This window comes from Chiloscyllium punctatum, chromosome 1, assembly GCF_047496795.1.
Source record: "Chiloscyllium punctatum isolate Juve2018m chromosome 1, sChiPun1.3, whole genome shotgun sequence".
Taxonomy (NCBI): Eukaryota; Metazoa; Chordata; class Chondrichthyes; order Orectolobiformes; family Hemiscylliidae; genus Chiloscyllium; species Chiloscyllium punctatum.
In genome coordinates this window covers 4915008-4936516 of record NC_092739.1, presented here as the reverse complement: position 1 = coordinate 4936516, position 21509 = coordinate 4915008, and the positions used below count along the sequence as shown (strand labels likewise).

Below are 21509 nucleotides of genomic sequence, written 5' to 3'. Positions count from 1 at the left end.
CTTCAAGCCAGTTCTATATCCAAGTGGCTAGTTCTCCCTGTATTCCATGTGATTAACCTTGCTCACCAGTGAACCATGAGGAAGCTTGTCGAACACCTTACTGAAGTCCATATAGATCACATCTACTGCTCTGCCCTCATCAATCCTCTTTGTTACTTCTTCAAAAAACTCAATCAAGTTAATGAGATGATTTCCCATGCACAGAGCCATGTTGGCTATCCCTAATCAGTCCTTACCTTTCCAAATGAATGTAAATCTTATCCCTCAGGATTCTCTCCAACTTTGGTTCCCTGGCTTTTCTTTCCCACCTTTCTTAACTAGTGACACCATGTTAGTCTTCTGGCACCTCCCCTGATTTGTTTCCAGATGCGGTCTTAGTCAACAAAAACAACTGGAACACAGTTATAAAGTAGATATGTGAAAAAAGTACTTATTTCTCAATTTGTTCATAGTTTTCAATGGGGAGTTAGCTCTGGAAAAGCTCAATCTTTTTCTAATTAGCATGCTAACTTCAAATGAGTCTGCCATGTCAGTGCAGCCAAAGGTTTTTGTGTTTTTTCCTGCAGTACAATCTCTCAGTATCTCTCAAGCTTTTGTGGCTCTGGCAAGGGAAGCAGGCAGAGGGGCATTTATCAGACTCTTTGGGGTTATCGGTGATAATCTTCCTGATCTTCAATTAGTCTGTTTGTCTGCTTTCCTGGTCCATGCTGCAAAAATGTGGAAGTAGTTGTGTTAGTCTCATGCTTTGTGGATAATGTCTTGATGTTCGCAAAATACCGTGGCTTCTTGGACTGTCAGGTCACAAGCGGTGACAAGAGTTTTAGTGCTATCTATGTTGGTGCAGACTATAACATGACGGATTCACTTTCTGCCATGTCATCAGTCAACATTAAAGAATGATCTTGAAAAAGGTGATCAAACTGTCTTGTCTCATCCACATTAAAAATGTCTTTTGGCATGTATTAATTCAGTACATGGGCAAGAATGTCTGCAGTCATCACTGCAGGCTGGCTAATGATCTCTCACTCTAACCTAGCCTCACTGCACTCCGGTCACATGACAAGCAACCACAAATTATCTGCACTTACCAGTCTGGAATTTTGGTATATCATGGCCATGCTTTTGTTGTTATTCCTATTCTGTCTGCAGGAATACGTGACAGCTTTACCACAACTGTAATTTTGGCTAATCCAGGTCTGACTAGTTGTGATTTCACGAGATAGCTGTTCACAGTCTCTTCATGTCCTCCTCACAGCTTGTATTCTCACCCACCTTTCTCTGTCAGCAAACTTCAAAATGTTGCAGTCTTTCTCTTTGTCTGATACATTGCAGAAGAAGGCCATTCAGCTGGCCATGTCTTTTCTAGCTCTCTGCAAGAGCAGTTCATGAAATACAACTCCCTCACCTTTTCCCCTGTAGACCTACGCATTGTTTCTTCTTTAGATGATCCAATTCTTTTTGAATGCCATGATAGAATCTGGCTCAACGAGTCTCTCCGGCTTTGCATCCAAACCCAAAACACTCTGAGCTTCTTTTTAAATGTGTTGTTTCTTCATGTCTGCATTGCTACTTCTACCAAGAAATCAGCATGCACTGATCGTTAATTCTTCCAACAAAAGGAAGAATTTGCTCCTATCTATTCTACCTAAGTTTGGAGTATAGCTTGTAAATCCCTGAAACCCTAACACTTCTCTGCAAGGCTCCAGCTGCTTCTCAGTAAGAGACCAGAAGCAAAGTTGTACCCTTAACCTATAAAGGTTCCCCAGTATAAGTTCTCAGTCTTGCGCAAACTTAAGGGTTGGAATCCAGAGCAAATTTTGTTGAAGAGTGGTAATGACCAAGTTGGGATCAACCTCCATTAGAACCCAATGTTTATTTTGGTTTAGATTTGGATGTTGCTAAGCAATCTGACTGTTCCTTTTCAGGGCATGCACTCTGCTAGATACCAGCCCATGAGTGTTCTCACTTGATTTATGTCCAATAGGACTCCTTTGCTGTCTCAGTTCCACATACCGGCAGCAACTGCAATGGCTTGTGGGCCCAAAACCTGAAGAAAGTTTTAACCGTTTGGCCAAGGTTTGGCTTTGTTTTTGGGTTTTACTGTGGGCTGTCCTAGAGTCCCTCTGCTGGTTGAGCTTGGGCAGCACCACTTAAGTGAAGTCAATTGCATAGCCACACCATATTTCCTGAGACAGTCTGTGCAATTGCCTTAACTCAGTTGGTGTTCCTAAAGCTCAGTTGGCTTGGAGAGTGTGTCCACTTCCATTGGAATGCCCTACAATTTATATCCACCACTTGCCCCATTTTCGAATGATACAGTTAGTTGTCGTGCCTGTTTGAAGTCCAGTTGGGATTCAGATAGTAGGCATTTTTGCAAGGTTACATCATTAATCCCATAAAACAACCATCTGTCTGCACTTCACTCAGGGTTAAACCAAAGTCACGTGTCTCTGCCAGTCATTTTAACCTAGTTAAAAATCCTGATACGGATTTCCCCTGGTTCTGGAATTGCCGAGTAAAACGATAGCATCTCAGAATTAGAGGCGACTTGAGTTGTAATTCCTTAATTAAATCGGTTAACTCTTGAAAGGTTTAGCATCTGGTGCCTCAAAGTTGGGCTTTGAATAACTTGCAAGATGGCGACGGTGAGGTCGGTTGCATCTGACTCTTGAGTGTAGGGCTTGACCGCTCATAGCTCTTGTGGTGGGTTCTGCTACATCCACACAGCTTCAACATTGTCTGTCCAACTCAGGAGTGTTTCCTCTTTATTTGGGTTGCCCTGGGGTGGCCTCCTGATGTTCTGCGGGAGGCCAGAGCTCCATGTACCTCCATCCCTGCAGCATTGGAAGATGAGCCAGGGCCACATGGGTCAACTCAGGGCCGTGACCTGTCAGTCAATATGCAGCATTGGAGGAGGTGTGAGACCTGTGCAGCATGATCGTCTCCAGCTCAGACGCTGAGGGCCCAGAAGTGATGGCGCTGACTGCGACAGGGATGGAGCACATTGCCAGGAGAGGGAAAGCCGAACCTTTGAAGTGATTTCAGTTTTATTAATATCAATTTGATATTAATTTATTCAGTACCTGACCATTTATGCAACTTATTCAGTAATTTATTCCAAAGGTGACGCTGTAATGTGGCAACATTATCCTCTTTTTACTGTATCTAGGTACAAATGACAATATATTATATCAACCTAAGTAAATCTAAAACTGTAAAAGCTGTGAGTCTGCGAGCTGTCAGGAGAATTATTTGTTGCCTTTTATCTGCCTCAATATCATTTGACCGGAATGAAATAACGTATTGTTTCCACAATCTGGGCCCAGCCTTCAGGGTTGAATGAGTCAAGCTTTCCAAATAAAGGTATAATGCCAGAAATGCTTATCAAGCCTCATAGATGACTGTTGTGAGCGAGTTACTTCAGAAAATTGTTTTACTCTCATCACCACTGAAATAACTCCATTGAGGCCAGTGCCGAGTCACCAAATAAATCTTTACACATGAAAAGTCCTTGACGCTGGTCCAGCTCTGAATATCAGAATGTCAGACATTCCTGGGTTTTTTTATATTTTATTAAACAATTCACAGTTTACAAAACATTTAAAATTTACAGCTGTTTACAGAGAAACAGCAATTTTACAAGGGAGAGAGGCAGCAAAGCCAGGGCCCAAACCCTAATGTCAACCAGTTTTCAGGGAAATGAGGACAAACCTCAAATTCCCAGTTTCAATCACCACAAAACAGTAACAAAGACATTTGTACATATAAGACAGTTCAGTTACATAAAAAAACAGTGCATACAATACAGTGCCCAGAAAACCAGAAGGCCCCCACATTCCAGTTTTTTTCTGTCAGCTAGGACTCCCTGATTGGGGCTATTAATCTGGTCCAGTCATGAAACTCATTCTGAGGTCCACTTGGCGGATCTAATTACAATCACTACAGAATTCACAATTAAACTGGGAAAATATAAATCGAGGACTGATAGCTGGCATGTTTTATTCAAAGGAGAATGGGCAATGCATGGACTAGTCCCCTAGATCGAGCAATGCAGATGGAATCCTTTGAAAAGGAAAAAGTAGAAGCTGTAAGCAGGGATTGTTGTTGTTCAGGATCATTTTGAATGGACGTTTGAGGATGAGGTGAATGGCTGTCCTCACCTGTAATTAGCTGGACTGAATGGCCTTCATCACTAATTATTTCTTGTAACGTCCATGACTTCTCTTCATATAATTCTGGTTTTACTCTCTTGTTTTAGGATAAATTGTTTTTGCAAACCAAGAAAAAGCCTTTTCGTATCTCTCCAATTTTCTTCCAGTACTTACTACTTATTTTGTCATTAATGCAAAACTTCATGACCTGAAAGTTTGCTATGGCGATATCAGGTAGCGAAATAGTTTTTGTTGACTGCTTTGTAACCAGAAAACAAAAATTGTATAAACACCAATCCCAAATGTTTCTTGACTTCAAGTTGTTTTAATTCCTTCCTTATCCATCAGATGTAAATCTAGTGTGCGCCCCCTCCCCCCCCCCCCCCCCCCCACCACCACCACCCAATGTTTCTTTGCCGTTACTTTATTGCAACATCTTGACATACTTAAATACACGTTTTCATACAGGCAAATTATAACCTGTTTTAAAAAGAAAATGCAGGATGCTGTCACCGAATCGGTGAATGTAAAAACTACAAGGATGCTGTCACCTTGCATTTGGGTTAGTAAACTAACTGTTAAAAGACATTAATAATGAAACCCAAAGTAGTAGATGAAGAAACAGTAACATGATCCCAAACAATCTAAACAGACCATGTTTCAAAGGAAAATCCATGTGTTGTCAGTGCTCAAATCTAGAGGAGTACAGTTACTCTATTTGTTTCCGATAACTCACTACAATTATGCCAAATTTCAGTAGGTGTGAATATTGGCAGGTAAAAGTGTAATTTATCAGCTTTATTCAGTAACCCCTTTGGACGATGCTGTTGCAATGCATTCTCCATTCTTATAGAACTTCCTGAAAACTGAGTCAATTCTTAACTGGAAATGTTTTAGTCAAAATAATTTACTCTCTTTCACCTCTCATTCAGGACTTGGTTTGTGCAATTGTTCTTTGTTACGTTAGTCAGGACGAGTAAAATCTTTATTACATAAGTGTATCTAACTCATGATAGACTTTGGCAGCTTGAAATATATTTGTATCAGTAACTAATTCCCTTTAGTAGCCTCTGAGCCCACCCAGGGAGGCTGGGAGCCACCTTCCGACTCCTTTGTTTCGCAGTGCAGAAACCTCCTTTGATAAACAGTACCATTCACTTTGTTTCCTCCTTTACTGTTTTAAAAGGACATGCAAGTTTGTTCCCACTGATATCTGCTAGTCAGATATAGTAACTCTGATAAACTTGTTATTTTACCATTGATTCTAACTTGTCCATTCTATTTATTATTCCACTGATACCTCTACAAAACAATTTAGTTCATTTGTCTTCCTTGCTTTATCTCTAATGATTTCTTGCTATTGATCCTCAGATATTCCCTTTTCCTTGTGTCCCCAGATTAAATGTTTGTTAGTGGTTTTACTTGACCTCTCAGCTAATATAAATGTGCACCTCAATTCACTTAAAGGCCATTTTAATTGACCAGGCTTCCCTTTTTATTGAAGTTAAACCTTCCCTCCTACACAATCTGAAGTCACTTGCTCTTTGTTTTTCTCCTCTTGGATATACACTTGCACATGTGGCAATATATCATGTATCATAGGAAAAAACTGAGTATGTAAGTTGTTCATTTCTATATTTTGCCTTTTACTTGAAATTGACTCTGTTAGTCTTTCATTCCATGCCTCTCAATTTAATTTGGCTTTTACGACTTTCCTTTTCTGATCAATTGATCCTAGCCACTTGCACCATTAAGTTCTGTCTCTGGGACTTAAGAACTAGATGCTTTTTGCTATGTCTGGTTTTTGCAGTATATTCTATCAACTGCTATAAATTAAAAAGGTCTGACTTAGATATCCCTGTCCAACTTAGAGTCATAGAGATGTACAGCACGGAAACAGACCCTTCAGTCCAACCCGTCCATGCCGACCAGATATCCCAACCCAATCTAGTCCCACCTGCCAGCACCCGGCCCATATCCCTCCAAACCCTTCCTCTTCATATACCCATCCAGATGCCTTTTAAATGTTGCAATTGTACCAGCCTCCACCACATCCTGTGGCAACTCATTCCATACACATACCACCCTCTGTGTGAAAACGTTGCCCCGTAGGTCTCTTTTATATCTTTCCCCTTTCACCCTAAACCTATGCCCTCTAGTTCTGGACTCCCCCACCCCATGGAATGACTTGAAGAGTGAGTCTTTCTCACATTGAAATAAACTACCTTGTTTCTTCCATACATTGAAATAATTCTGTAGTAAATATAAAAACTTTTGTTTTTCACTTCATTCTAGTGACAGCTGGTCATCAGATTCTTTTTGATAGAACTGAGTTCAGATTCAAAGGGGCTTCTTCTGGTTTAGTCACAGTGATAATCGTTGTCAAAATTGAATCAAAGATGAGAAAATCTTTCCTTAATCTTGACTGAACACTGAAATGTAAGGCCATTTTCTAAATTAGTTCTACTCAGGAGAGCTGAAGAAGTAATGCTGTTGTTATCAAGCACCTGTATGTGGCAGATTTGGGTTAGTAAAGTTACTGACGTGGTACCACAGGGATCAGTGCTGGTGCTGCAACCATTTACAATCTAGATCAATGATTGGCTGAAGAGATCAGTTATACGCTACTTAAATTGGCCAATGTCACCAAGTTAGGTAGGACAGAAAGTTGTCAAGAGAAAGTAGAGTGCCTTCAAAGAAATAAAAATAGTTTAGGAGAAGATTTGTAGCTCGGGTGCTCGTTGTTGTGGTTCTGTTCACCAAGCTGGGAATTTGTCTTGCAAACGTTTCGTCCCTTGTCTAGGTGACATCCTCAGTGCTTGGGAGCCTCCTGTAAAATGCTTCTGTGCTGTTTCTTCCGGCATTTATAGTGGCCTGTCTCTGCCGCTTCCAGTTGTCAGTTCGGGCTGTCCGCTGTAGTGGCTGGTATATTGGGTCCAGGTCGATGTGTTTGTTGATAGAGTCTGTGGATGGCACTCAATCGGCCTAGTCTCTTCCTGACATTGAACATGAACTGGATGTAGGTTTGCTCGCTGAGCTGGAAGGTTCATTTCCAGATGTTTCGTCACCATACTAGATAACATCTTCAGTGAGCCTCCGGATGAAGCACTGTTGATGTTTCCTGCTTTCTATTTATATGTTTGGGTTTCTTTGGGTTGGTGATGTCATTTCCATTTACCACCCAATGAGAAAAAGAACAGGAAATTACATCACCATAGGCAAATACATCACCACAGGAAATGACATCACCAATCCAAAGAAACCCAAATACATAAATAGAAAGTAGGAATTATCAGCAGTGCTTTGTCTGGAGGCCCACTGAAGATGTTGCCTAGTATGGTGACGAAACATCTCAAAATGAATCTTCCAGCTCAGCGAGCAAACCAACATCCAGAACCTCAACCTGAGCTACAAATCTTCTCAAAATTCAGTGAACATGAAGTTAGAATCATTTAAGGCTTATCATCTCGGTTGCCTTCCAATGATCCTTTGAGTGATATAAGCACATGGAGAACAAAAGCATAACTGTTGGAAGCACGCAGAACATCAATCAGCCTGTCAAGGGAATCTGGCAAAGAATTATGCTTTCCATCTTTCTTTTTCTTTCTTTCTCATCCTCCCCCTCTCCCCCTCTCTCGCACCCCCTTCTCACCACCCCCCCCTTGTCAAACCCCCTCTCCCCTTCTCTCACATCCCCCTCTGTTGCACCCTTTCCCCACTGTCACAGCCCCTCCTCCCTCTCTCGCACCCCTCCCCCTCTGTTGCACCCTTCTCTGCCCTGTCGCACCTCCCTACCTCCCCGTCATACTGTTCTCTATCCCATTGCAACACCCACTCACATCCCTCTCCCCCTCTCTCGCACCCAAAGAACAAAGAAAATTTACAGCCCAGAAACAGGCCCTTCGGTCCTGCAAGCCTGAGCCGATCCAAATCTACTGTCTAAACCTATCGCCCCATTTCTAAGAACCTGTATCCCTCTACTCCCCACCTATTCATGCATCTGTCTAGACGCATCTTAAATGAATCTACCCTGTCTGCCTCTACTACCTCTGCTGGCAATGCGTTCCAGGCACCTACCACCCTCTGCGAAAGTACTTGCTGCGTATATCCCCCTTAAACTTTTCACCTCTCACCTTGAACTTGTGACCTCTCGTTATTGAATCCCTCACCCTGGGAAAAAGCTTATCTGTCTATACTCTTCATGGTTTTGTGGACCTCAGTTAGGTCCCTCCTCAATATTCTTTTTTTCTAATGATAGCAGTCCTAACCTACTCAACCTGTCTTCATAGCTAGCACCTTCCATACCAGGCAACATCCTTGTAGACCCTCTCTGCATCCTCTCCAAAGTGTCCACATCTTTTTGGTAATGCGGTGACCAGAACTGTACACAGTATTGCAAATGCAGTTGAACCAAAGTCTTGTACAATTTTAACATGACCTGCCAGCATAAGCCCTTCTTCAGGACCGAAACGTCGATTCTCCTGCTCCTCGGATGCTGCCTGGCCTGCTGTGTTTTTCCAGCACCACATTTTTCAACTCTGGTCTCCAGCATCTGCAGTCCTCACTTTCTACTGCCAGTTCTTATACTCAATACCCCGTCCGATGAAGGCAAGCATACCGTATGCCGCCTTGACCACTCTATCCACCTATGCAGCAACCTTCAGGATACAATGGCCCTGAACTTCCAGATCTCTCTGCTCATCAATTTTTCCCAAGGCTCTTCCATTTACTATATAATTCACTCTAGAATTAGACTTCCCAAAATGCATCACCTCATGTTTGCCTGGATTGAACCCCACCTGCTACTTCTCTACCCAACTCTCCAGTCTATCTATATCCTCCTGTATTCTTTGACAGTCCCCTATACTTTCTGCTACTCCACCAATCTTCGTGTCATCTGCAAACTTGCTGATCATACCAACAATGCCCTCTTCCAGATCATTTATGTATTTCACAAACAACGGTGGCCCCAGCACTGATCCCGTGGAACACCACTGGTCACCTTTCTCCATTTCGAGAAACTCCCTTCAACTACTACTCTCTGCCTCCTGTTGCTTAACCAGGTCTTTATCCACTTGCGAGAACACCCTGCACACCATGTGACTTCACTTTCTCCATTAATCTACAATGGGGAACCTTATCAAATACCTTACTAAAGTCCATGTATATGATATCTACAGCCCTTCCTTCATCTATCAACTTAGTCACTTAGAGTCATAGAGTCATGCAGCATGGAAACAGACCCTTCGGTCCAACCTGTCCATGCCGACCAGATATCCCAACTCAATCTAGTCCCACCTGCCAGCACCCGGCCCATATCCCTCCAAACCCTTCCTATTCATATACCCATCCAAATGCCTCTTAAATGTTGTAATTGTACCAGCCACCACCTCTTCCTCTGGCAGCTCATTCCATACACGTACCACCCTCTGCATGAAAATGTTGCCCCTTAGGTCTTTTTTATGTCTTTCCCCTCTCACCCTAAACCTATGTCCTCTCGTTCTGGACACCCTGGCCCCAGGGAAAATACTTTGTCTATTTATCCTATCCATGTCCCTCATGATTTTGTAAACCTCTATAAGGTCACCCCTCAGCCTCCGACGCTCCAGGGAAAACAGCCCCAACCTGTTCAGCCTCTCCCTGTAGCTCAGATCCTCCAACCATGGCAACATCCTTGTAAATCTTTTCTGAACCCTTTCAAGTTTCACAACATCTTTCCGATAGGAAGGAGACCAGAATGGCACGCAATATTCCAACAGTGGCCTAACCAATGTCCTGTACAGCCGCAACATGACCTCCCAACTCCTGTACTCAATTCCATGACCAATGAAGGAAAGCATACTAAATGCCGCCTTCACTATCCTATCTACCTGCGACTCCAATTTCAAGGAGCTATGAACCTGCGCTCCAAGGTCTCTTTGTTCAACAACACTCCCTAGGACCTTACCATTAAGTGTATAAGTCCTGCTAAGATTTGCTTTCCCAAAGTGCAGCATCTCGCATTTATCTGAATTAAACCCCATCTGCCACTTCTCAGCCCATTGGCCCATCTGGTCCAGATCCTGTTGTAATCTGAGGTAACCCTCTTCGCTGTCCACTACACCTCCAATTTTGGTGTCATCTGCAAATTTACTAACTGTACCTCTTATGCTCGCATCCAAATCATTTATTTAAATGACAAAAAGTAGAGGGCCCAGCACTGATCCTTGTGGCACTCCAACTGGTCACAGGCCTCCAGTCTGAAAAATAACCCTCCATCACCACCCTCTGTTTTCTACCTTTGAGCCAGTTCTGTATCCAAATGGCTAGTTCTCCCTGTATTCCATGAGATCTAACCTTGCTAATCAGTCTCCCATGGGGAACCTTGTCGAACGCCTTATTGAAGTTCATATAGATCACATCTACTGCTCTGCCCTCATCAATCTTCTTTGTTACTTCTTCAAAAAACTCAATCAAGTTTGTGAGACATGACTTCCCACGCACAAAGCCATGTTGACTATCCCTCATCAGTCCTTGCCTTTCCAAATACATGTACATCCTGTCCCTCAGGATTCCCTCCAACAACTTGCCTACCACCAAGATCAGGCTCACTGGTCTATAGTTCCCTGGATAAAGGTGGTAAGGCATTATCTACCCCAAACAAAACCATGTTGCCTATCACTGATAAGTCCATTCTTTTCTAAATGTAAATAGATTGTATCGCTTAGTACCTTCTCCAGCAACCTTCCCACCACTGACCTCAGGGTCACTGGTCTGCAGTTACCTGGAATATCCCTACTACCCTTCTTGTACAGGGGGACAACATGAGCAACCCTCCAGTCGTCCGGCACCTCACCTGTGTTTAAGGATGCTACAAAGATATCTGTCAGGGCCCCAGCTACTTCCTCTCTCGCCTCCCTCAGCAACCTGGGATAGATCCCATCTGGTCCCGGGGATTTTTCCACCTTAATATCCTTTAGACAACCCTTTAGAAACATCTTTCCAACTTATGTCAACGTGATCCAGAGTAAACAAACTTCTATCTCTAATCTCAGCATTCATCACCTCCCGTTCCTCAGTGAACACTGATACAAAGTAATCATTGAGAATCTCATTCATTTTCTCAGGTTCAACACATAACCTTCCTTCCTTCTCTTTTAGTGAACCAACCCTTTCTCTGGTTATCGAGGAGAAAGTGAGGACTGCAGATGCTGGAGATCAGAGCTGAAAATGTGTTGCTGGAAAAGCGCGGCAGGTCAGGCAGCATCCAAGGAGCAGGAGAATCGACGTTTCAGGCATAAGCCCTTCTTCAGGAAGGCTTAGAAGGGCTTATGCCCGAAACGTCGATTCTCCTGTTCCTTGGATGCTGCCTGACCTCTTTTTCTGGCTATCCTCTTGCTTCTTGTATAAAAATAAAAGGCCTTGGGATTCTCCTTAATTCTGCTTGTTAACCTTATTTCCTGATTCCTTTTAGCCCGTTTGATTCCTCGTTTAAGATTGGTCCTCCTCTCCCGCTATTCCTCCAAGGCCGGTTATGTTCTTAGCTGCCTGGACCTTATGTACGCTACCCTTTTTCTCCTGGTTAGTCGCACGGTTTCTCCTGTCATCCATGGTTCACGAATCTTGTTTTTCCTATCCCTGGTTTTCAAAGGGACATACCTATCCTGCACTATCTTCAAACTATCCTTGAAAGCCTCCCATATCTCAAATGTGGACTTTCCTTCAAATAGCTGTGTCCAATCCACATTTCCGAGCTCCTGCCTAATTTTGATATAATTGGCCTTGGCCCGGTTTAGTACTCATCCCTTAGGACCATTCTCTTCTTTGTTTAAAAGTATTCTAAAACTTGCAGAATTGTGGTCACTATTCCCAAAGAAATCCCCCTGCAACTTCTACCACCTCGCCTGGCTCATTCCCTAACACCAGGTCCAATATGGCCCCTTCCCTTGTCGGACTATTGACATACTGCTCTTGAAAACGTTCCTGGACGCTCCTTACAAACTCTGCCCCATCCAGACCTCTGACACTAAGTGTATCCCAGTCAATGTTGGCAAAATTAAAATCTCCCATCAGCACCACCCTATTGCCTCTATATCTTTCCATACGCCCTTCCTCCCCCTCTCGCACCCCCCTCTCCCTCCCTCTCTCACACCTCCCCCTCCCCCCCTTCTCTTGCTCCTCCCACCCTCCCTCTGTCACACCCTCCTCCCTCCCCCTCCCCCCTCTCTCTCTTGCACCCTCCCTCTCTCTCTCTCTCTCTCTCTCTCTCTCGCATGCCCTCTCTCTCTGGTGAGATCTGCAGTCACCGTTAAGACAAAATGACTTGAAGTGTGTTGCAGCTTGATCATTGAGTTGTGGCCATTTTGACTGGTAGCAAGCTTTTCTCAATCATTAACCTTAATACTTTGAGGAGTTCAGAGAGTCTTTGAAGCATTTTCTTATTCTCCAGTGGAGTACTGACCATTTGAAATTTGCAAAAGTAGATCTGTCAGGTGAGGTGCTTTTGATCATTAGGACCTTGTGTCCTTTCATGTCGCAGGACTTTTGCTATAATGCTGTGGGGCTGTCTGTAAGAAGGATTCCAGCATTTGTTCAACTGTTGTGCTATTGAGGTGCAGTTCTACAGAGGAGATGGTGGTGTAATAGTCAAGTAACTAAACTGAGACCCAAAGTCCCAAGGTAATGTTCTGGAGGCATGGATTGAATCTCATAGTGGCAGAAAATCTGAAATTAAAAGTTGGTCTAATGATGATTATGTAATTATTATCAATTGTAATTAAAAATCCATCTGGTTCACTCTTTAGGGAAGGAGATCTGATGCCTGTACCTGGCTTATGTCTGGCTTATGCAGACCCATCTATTATACTTTGACAGTTGCATCCCTCAGCAATCTCATGCTATTGCAAATCGCACTATGGAAAACCACAGTAGAAAATCATGCTGGAGAAAGTTTGCGTTATCCATCAGCTTCCATAATTTGTCGGTCGCGTTATACCCAATTTGTGTTAATGAAACTCTCATTATACCAGAACAGCCTGTATCAAGTCAGAGTGTGTTTATCCCAGCTTTCAATATGTTCAATGGATTTACAAAGCTTTTGGAGAGAGTATTTCAATGGTCCACAGATCTTGGAGTAAAGAAACTTTTCCTCCTCCTCTACCTTAGTTGAACGACCCTTTATCATGAAACTGTTTGACCACACGATCCTACTCCAGTGCCTCTTTTGTCTGGTTTGGTGGGGCTACATTCACCTGAAGCCATTCTTATCTAGCTATTCATACCCAGAGAAGTACCAATAGTGACCACCTATCTGACTCAGTTACCTCTGATCCTGAGGGTTTCGTTCCTGGTCCCCTCCAGTTTCTCTCTCACATGCTGCTTGTCAGCAATATCTAAAACCAGTGGGTTTTTAAATTCACTGTCAAACATCTCTTCCTCATCATTACTTCCCTCAACTTTGCATTGTCTCTGAATCATCATTTAGCTAGTCTGCTATTTTTTCTGCTAATTTTCTTTGGTTAAAAACAAGCTGTTGTGTTGCAAGAGACACCTCTCCCTAGTCATTAACAGCATCCTGCTTCCTGACAAATGTTGACAATTGAATCAGGCTTTTCACAAAATTGGTGCTATGCTTTACTGTGAAATGAGCTTCCAATCACACATCCAGGCATTTGCTGAGGCTGATTGTTTCCATCTCCCATAACATTGTGTAACTTCAACTTTACTTCAGCTCGTCTGCCAAAACACACACTCAAGCCATTGTTATTGCTGGACTTGCTGTATCAGCTTCTCATATTCTACCATTCCTAAACCTGACATCATCCAAAACTTTGCTCTATGTATCCATTCTCTCATTTAATTCCCATTTGCCCAACACCCTTATGCTTGCTAACCTGCAATTTCAAATTCTCTTCTTTGTTTTCAAGAGTGGTATCATCCTTCTCGATTTCTGCGATTCCCTCCAGGCTTGAACAGCATTGGTGAATCATCTTGGTGTTCAAGTTGCAACCAAGTTATTGAGGAATATGACTGGAAATCTGGCTTAGGTTACCATTGAGAATCCAGTGAATGCTCATCAAGTATACCAATCCCCATGTATTATCATTTTGTTGATTTTGTGTAATTGTAATATTTAGAACTACCCAAATCATTTGCTTAAGATTAAAGATTGCCCATGAATGTTGTATTTAATAAGAAATGCAAGAAGTTGAATATTGAATCAGAGCAGAAAATATTATTTTTATTTTTCCAACATTAAGTTGGCTCAAAATAGAAGATTTGATCCTGTGTGAATAAAAATCTAAAATTGATAGTGGTAGTTAAAGTAAAAATTGTAATAGAATATGGATTCAATTTTTGAAAAGATTGCAAAGAACCCATACAATTTGGAGAGGATCCTGCATGTCGTGGTTTCCTAATGCTGCTCGAGACCTGCTTAGTTGAAAAGCATGTTTACACCTTGTGCCAAAAGCACAAAAGCGATTTGATGTGAACTTTAACTGTGACAAAGAAAATCCTAATCCAGTTGCTTTTGCTTTTTATAGGAATCAGAAATGGCAGAAGCACAAGCTAGAGATTGTGCGGCTGAAATTCCTGTCACCAGTAATGGAGATGCGAATGATACACAAGGAGAGCATATGTGGGTATGGATAAATCATTTGTTTGCAACTTCTTATTTCAGCATGGTTATATCAGCTTTATGCTAACCCAGTCAGTAGTAATGTTATATCCCATTGTGACAGAAACTGTTTCAAGTGCAGTGTGATTAATCAGTCTGTCAGACTTTTTTTTGACTCCTGCTGCGTAATAGTGGATCCCACTGGTGAAGGTAACCAACCTTGGCTCAGAAACTGGTGGAAATTAGAGTATATTTCTCTGTATCTCTTAAATGGAAGACAATTAGTCTTGTTGAGGCTAGTCCTAAATTTTGTCCCACTGTTTCCACTAGGTATCCTAATGTAAATCTTCAAAAATGTATTCAGGTCTGCAGAATAGTCATATTGGACTTGAAAAGTTCACTTTGTTTCTCCCTTCACAGATGCTGTCAGATCTGAGTTTCTCCAGCACATTGCTTTTATTTAAAAAATGCGTGCTTGACAGAACATAACCGTGCAGTCATTTCAAGATGAGTGAAGGAAAGCTGATTGTACATCTTTCAGACCTTAAGCCATGTGGAATCGTTGTTCATTCCCATCATGGGAAAACATGTTGTGTTGGAAGTATTTAATATTTGAGCACTGTTGGACAAAGCTGTGAAGAGATTGGGAGGTCAGCACCCAAGTTGAGCATCAGTGAGCAGGTTCTTGCTAAGTCCTGCTTGTTAGCACTACACCTTGCATCACAGTACTGGTGATTGAGAATAGATGGATGGGGCCATAATGTGCCAGGTTGAATTTATCCTGTTTTTCTGTGGCAGGGCACACCTGACCAATTTTCCCAGATTGCTGGGTAGATGCTAGTTTTGTACTGGATTAGTGGTGCTGGAAGAGCACAGCAGTTCAGGCAGCATCCAACGAGCAGCGAAATCAACATTTCGGGCAAAAGCCGTTCATCAGGAATAAAGGCAGTGAGCCTGAAGCATGGAGAGATAAGCTAGAGGAGGGTGAGGGTGGGGAGAGAGTAGCATAGAGTACAATGGGTGAGTGGGGGAGGAGATGAAGGTGATAGGTCAAGGAGGAGAGGGTGGAGTGGATAGGTGGAAAAGAAGATAGGCAGGTCGGACAAGTCAAGGAGACAGCAACTAAGCTGGAAGTTTGAAACTAGGATGAGGTGGGGGAAGGGGAAATGAGGAAGCTGTTGAAGTCCACATTGATGCCCTGGGGTTGAAGAGTTCCGAGGCGGAAGATGAGGCGTTCTTCCTCCAGGCGTCTGGTGGTGAGGGAGCGGCGGTAAAGGAGGCCCAGGACCTCCATGTCCTCGGCAGAGTGGGAGGGGGAGTTGAAATGTTGGGCCACGGGGCGGTTTGGTTGATTGGTGCGGGTGTCTCGGAGATGTTCCCTAAAGCGCTCTGCTAGGAAGCGCCCAGTCTCCCCAATGTAGAGGAGACCACATCGGGAGCAACGGATACAATAAATGATATTGGTGGATGTGCAGGTGAAACTTTGATGGATGTGGAAGGCTCCTTTAGGGCCTTGGATAGAGGTGAGGGAGGAGGTGTGGGCACAGGTTTTACAGTTCCTGCGGTGGCAGGGGAAAGTGCCAGAATGGGAGGGTGGGTGGTAGGGGGGTGTGGACCTGACCAGGTAGTCACGGAGGGAACGGTCTTTGCAGAAGGCGGAAAGGGGTGGGGAGGGAAATATATCCCTGGTGGTGGGGTCTTTTTGGAGGTGGCGGAAATGTCGGTGGATGATTTGGTTGATGCGATGGTTTGTAGGGTGGAAGGTGAGCACCAGGGGTGTTCTGTCCTTGTTATGGTTGGAGGGGTGGGGTCTGAGGGCGGAGGTGCGGGATGTGGACGAGATGCGTTGGAGGGCATCTTTAACCACGTGGGAAGGGAAATTGCGGTCTCTAAAGAAGGAGGCCATCTGGTGTGTTCTATGGTGGAACTGGTCCTCCTGGGAGCAGATACGGCGGAGGCGGAGAAATTGGGAATACGGGATGGCATTTTTGCAAGAGATAGGGTGGGAAGAGGTGTAAGACCGTTCCCTCCGTGACTACCTGGTCAGGTCCACACCCCCCTACCACCCACCCTCCCATTCTGGCACTTTCCCCTGCCACCGCAGGAACTGTAAAACCTGTGCCCACACCTCCTCCCTCACCTCTATCCAAGGCCCTAAAGGAGCCTTCCACATCCATCAAAGTTTCACCTGCACATCCACCAATATCATTTATTGTATACATTGCTCCCGATGTGGTCTCCTCTACATTGGGGAGACTGGGCGCCTTCTAGCAGAGCGCTTTAGGGAACATCTCCGAGACACCCGCACCAATCAACCAAACCGCCCCGTTGCCCAACATTTCAACTCCCCCTCCCACTCTGCCGAGGACATGGAGGTCCTGGGCCTCCTTCACTGCCGCTCCCTCACCACCAGACGCCTGGAGGAAGAACGCCTCATCTTCCGCCTCGGAACTCTTCAACCCCAGGGCATCAATGTGGACTTCAACAGCTTCCTCATTTCCCCTTCCCCCACCTCATCCTAGTTTCAAACTTCCAGCTCAGTTGCTGTCTCCTTGACTTGTCCGACCTGCCTATCTCCTTTTCCACCTATCCACTCCACCCTCTCCTCCTTGACCTATCACCTTCATCCCCTCCCCCACTCACCCTTTGTACTCTATGCTACTCTCTCCCCACCCCCACCCTCCTCTAGCTTATCTCTCCATGCTTCAGGCTCACTGCCTTTATTCCTGATGAAGGGCTTTTGCCCGAAACATTGATTTCGCTGCTCGTTGGATGCTGCCTGAACTGCTGTGCTCTTCCAGCACCACTAATCCAGTATTTGATTTTCAGCATCTGCAGTCATTGTTTTTACCTAGATGCTAGTTTTGTATGTATTTGAACAGGTTGGCTAAGGAACACTAATTCTGGAACACAAATTTTCAATACTATTCCTGAAATATTGTCATAGCACATTGCTTTTTTCATTGTCCAGTGTCTCCAGTTGTTTCTTGATACCATGTTCTGAGATTGTGCTGTAGACTGACAGCTGTGATGTTGGGTGTCTCAGAAGGAGGCTGAGTGTATCGTCCACACGGCACTCCTTAATGACGCTGTTTGAAAACGCTTCAGCCATATCTTTTGCACTGATGTGCAGAGCTTCCCAGCAGAATGGAGATATTTGTAATCGATTGTCTCCCAGCATTCCTGACCGGATGTGGCACGACTGCAAACTATTGCTTGAGGAATCACCTAGCCCTGTCTATTGTATGCTGTTTCTGCTGTTCAATATGCAAGTTGTCCTGTGTGGAAGCTTTACCAGGTTGGGGTAAAGTCTGACACCTCACGTTTCGGTGTGCAGGTGCTGTTCCTGACACATGCTCTGCATAGTCTTCATCAAGTCAAGGTGGTGTGGCTGAATGGTCAAAAACTCTTCTGCAAGCACCGGAAGTATTTACAGGTCTTAACATTAAAGGTAATTTTGTTGAAGCATTAAGATGCTAAAAGAGCTTTCGTTATATCGATACTGGGCAGCTGTTAGCTGTAGAGGACTGACCGTTTCGGACTGAGATTAGAAGAAATTTCTTCACTGATCAGGTTGGGAACCTTTAGAGCTCTTAAGACAAGCTGGACAGATTTTGATATCTTGGAATCAAGGAAATGTGGGAAATGGCAGGAACATGAAGTTAAAATGTTCTGTTATTTGAATGGCAGGGCAAAGTCAATATATTCTACAACAAAAACAGAAGTTGTTGGAAAAGCTCAGCAGGTCTGTGAAGAGAAATACGAATTAACATTTTGGGTCTGGTGACCCTTGCTCAGAACCAGACCTGAAGCGTTGACTTTGATTTCTCTTCACAGATGCTGCTGCCAGACCTTTTCCAGCAACTTCTGTTTTTGTTTCTGATTTACAGCAACCGCAGCTCTTTCAGTTTTTATTCAATATGTACCACCCCTCCTCTCGTGTTATTCAAAAAGGACAGGGAGTGCCATGAACCAAATTTATTTTTCAGAGAGCCTATTTGGGCTTGATAGACTAAATAGTCTTGTTTTTTTGCTGTAAACGTTGTGTGTTCCATTCCGAAAGAGTTGGCGAATTGTGGCGCAGAGATAAATGTTAATGCCCACATTAACATTCAGTGGAGGCAGGTTGAGTTGTGCCTGCTTCATAAATCGATGGATAAGCTTAGAATTGAAGAGGGTAGAGTTTAGGAGAAAACTGGAAGCTGAGGACTTGAGTGAGACTCGGGCCACTCAGTCATTGGCTGGAAGCTGTGGAGAATTAAAGTGTTCACTTTTGACAGTGAAATTGAGACAGCAACCTTCAGCTGCTATTACTGCAAAACTAAAAATTATAAAACAGGTTTCTGCTCTTTCATGTTATATGTGCTTTCTATTTCCGGATAAATAAAAGATGTTATCACTTGATTCCTCCTTGTAGAGTCGTAGCAACATTAGTTGCCATGCTATTACCACAGTCTACCTGCAGCTGAAATGTTGATGTCTTGTAATCTTCAAGCATTTTTACTATAAGATGTGAAATAATCAATATTCTTTCATCCTCTACACACTATAAACATTAACATTCTCTGGAAATCTTTCCCTAAAACTCCACCCCTCTAAATTTATCTCTGATCTTTTTGCCACCCATCTAGTCTGCTTCTTTAATTTTACATCCATTTTTGTCTGATGACCCCTCTTCGTACCAGCTTTGATGTTTTTCAAAGTTGAAGGTGCTTTATAAGCTTAGTCCTGATTCCCAAAGGTGCAGAAAGGAGGAATTCATTACATGATTCCCAGATAAGAAATTTAATTAATGCTTAACAATTCCTGTTTTTTTAATGTGAAATTAATATTGCTGGACATAGAATTTCACAGTTTAACCCAACATTAAAGGAGGTGTGTAGGTTTGTATTGATTTTTCTCAAAGTAAAAGGTTTGTGACAGCATCTGCTGATGGAACTTTGGGTCTTTTTCATCTTTGGGGAGCAAGGAATTTAGAAGTGTTTGCAGTTTGTGGATCACTTCATGTGTTTGGCATCTAATAAATGCCTCTTACATACATGGTGTACAACAAAGACCAATACAACTAATAGAGGTGCACACAGGAGATTTCAGGCTTCATGTTGATGGATGATTCAACAAGCATATTTATAAACTAATTCTAGTTTCCTAATCTTGTCCTTGCCAGCAGTGACCTGCTGTATTGAGAATGTTTGAGAACAGTAAACCTAAGACAAAGTAAAAGTGTATATTAATAACTATTTTCATCATACCTGACCTTTTATCAGCCTTGTTGCATGCTTTAATAATGGGAAAAGTTGATGTGTAAAATTGTTACTCCAAAGAACTTGAAAATAGCAGATTCCGTTAATGCATACAATTGAAAACCTGGAACAGAATTGGGGTATATTTTTAGTAAAGTCAGGTAAAACCACAACCAGGACCATGAAACTCTGCACCCAGCGATTGGTTTATCAAAGGTACTATTAGCCTGCAGGGCAAACTTGATCCAGTAGGGAACATAATATTGTGAAGGAAGAGGACTTAAAATGGAATTGGCATGGAAGAAGTGCCAGATCAGTGTAAAATTGATCGCTAGTTACACAGAAGTAGTTGAAAGAATGATGAATTTACGTTGTGCTATGCAATGTCTTGCCTGTCCTCCATGTTAATAACAGACTGACTAAAATTCAGATAGCTTCAACTTTGGTTAATCCTTTGGGAATTAATAATTGCTACACAATTTTATGCAATTCATTTTTGTTACAATTTCAAGCAAGACATATTTGTGGCTTTTGATACCTATGAAATCATGATCTTTATTAATTAATGGAAAACTTGATTAGTCCAAACTTGGGTTAGCTCGTGCTAATTCAACAATTTATATACTTTGCCTTTAATATCCTAAGTATTTAATAACTTATTGATTACAGATATGAATAAAAGATGATGGGGAAATGTTCTAACTTTCAGAAGTTTCACTTATGTTTTAAATTACTTAGGATCTAGGCTCAGATTCTAGTCTATAATTCACTTCCAATTGTGATTTGTTTTCTTATATGTAAGACTGAAAATATAATTCCAGTGTTTACCTTTATTAGGATCTGTGCTAGGACAGGCCACCTATTGGATAGAAAGACTAGCACTGGAAATAAGGCTTTAAATAATAATTTGAGAGGAGAAACTGCATGAAATTATGAAAAAGAAAATAAAGGACAAGCTTGAAGAAGGAATAAGGATAGTGCAAATGGCCAAAAATCAAAAATTCATACAACATAAAGGTAAGAATTCAGAGGAAAGGGAGAGGATAACGTAGAATAGAAATACAATATTAATTTTCACAGCATTGCACATATTATTCAAATCAAAACCTCGAAGGAAAAATCTGTAGAGGGGATCTAGGTAAAGTATGGTTGAGAAACCTCAATACACAGAACTGGTTCAGCAATTATATGTAGTAGACTAGAAAAAGGAGGAAAGGTGGTGTGGTGGAATATTTGCATTTGTTTTTTAAAAAAGTCTATATGAAGAAAAATAATGTAACTAATGTAAATACAGAATCCATAGGAATTGAATGAAAAGATAAAGACTCTTTCATTGTAATAGAGGTACACTAAAGAGCACTTCTTCCCAAACTCTTTCCTATTTTGACTTAATTCCAACATTTAAATAATTGCCCTGACCACAGAGTGGGAGTGGATTAGAGGGGCCAGTTGATAGGCAATATTATCAGTTTATACATGCAAATGATCACTTTTACGTAGTACCAGAGGTGGAACGTC

The 21509-nt window shown here is 42.6% G+C and overlaps 1 protein-coding gene across 4 annotated transcripts in view; it reads left to right on the top strand.

The window, feature by feature from the left end:
- The window catches only part of arfip1 (ADP-ribosylation factor interacting protein 1 (arfaptin 1)), a 204091-nt gene that overhangs the window by 89858 nt on the left and 92724 nt on the right, over nucleotides 1-21509 (top strand). For all 4 annotated transcript variants that reach the window (XM_072592857.1, XM_072592009.1, XM_072591711.1 and 1 more), the window contains one exon: nucleotides 14675-14773. In XM_072592857.1, coding sequence (XP_072448958.1) covers nucleotides 14684-14773 — 90 coding nt within the window. In that variant the 5' untranslated portion in view covers nucleotides 14675-14683. The remainder of the gene's footprint in view (nucleotides 1-14674; nucleotides 14774-21509) is intronic.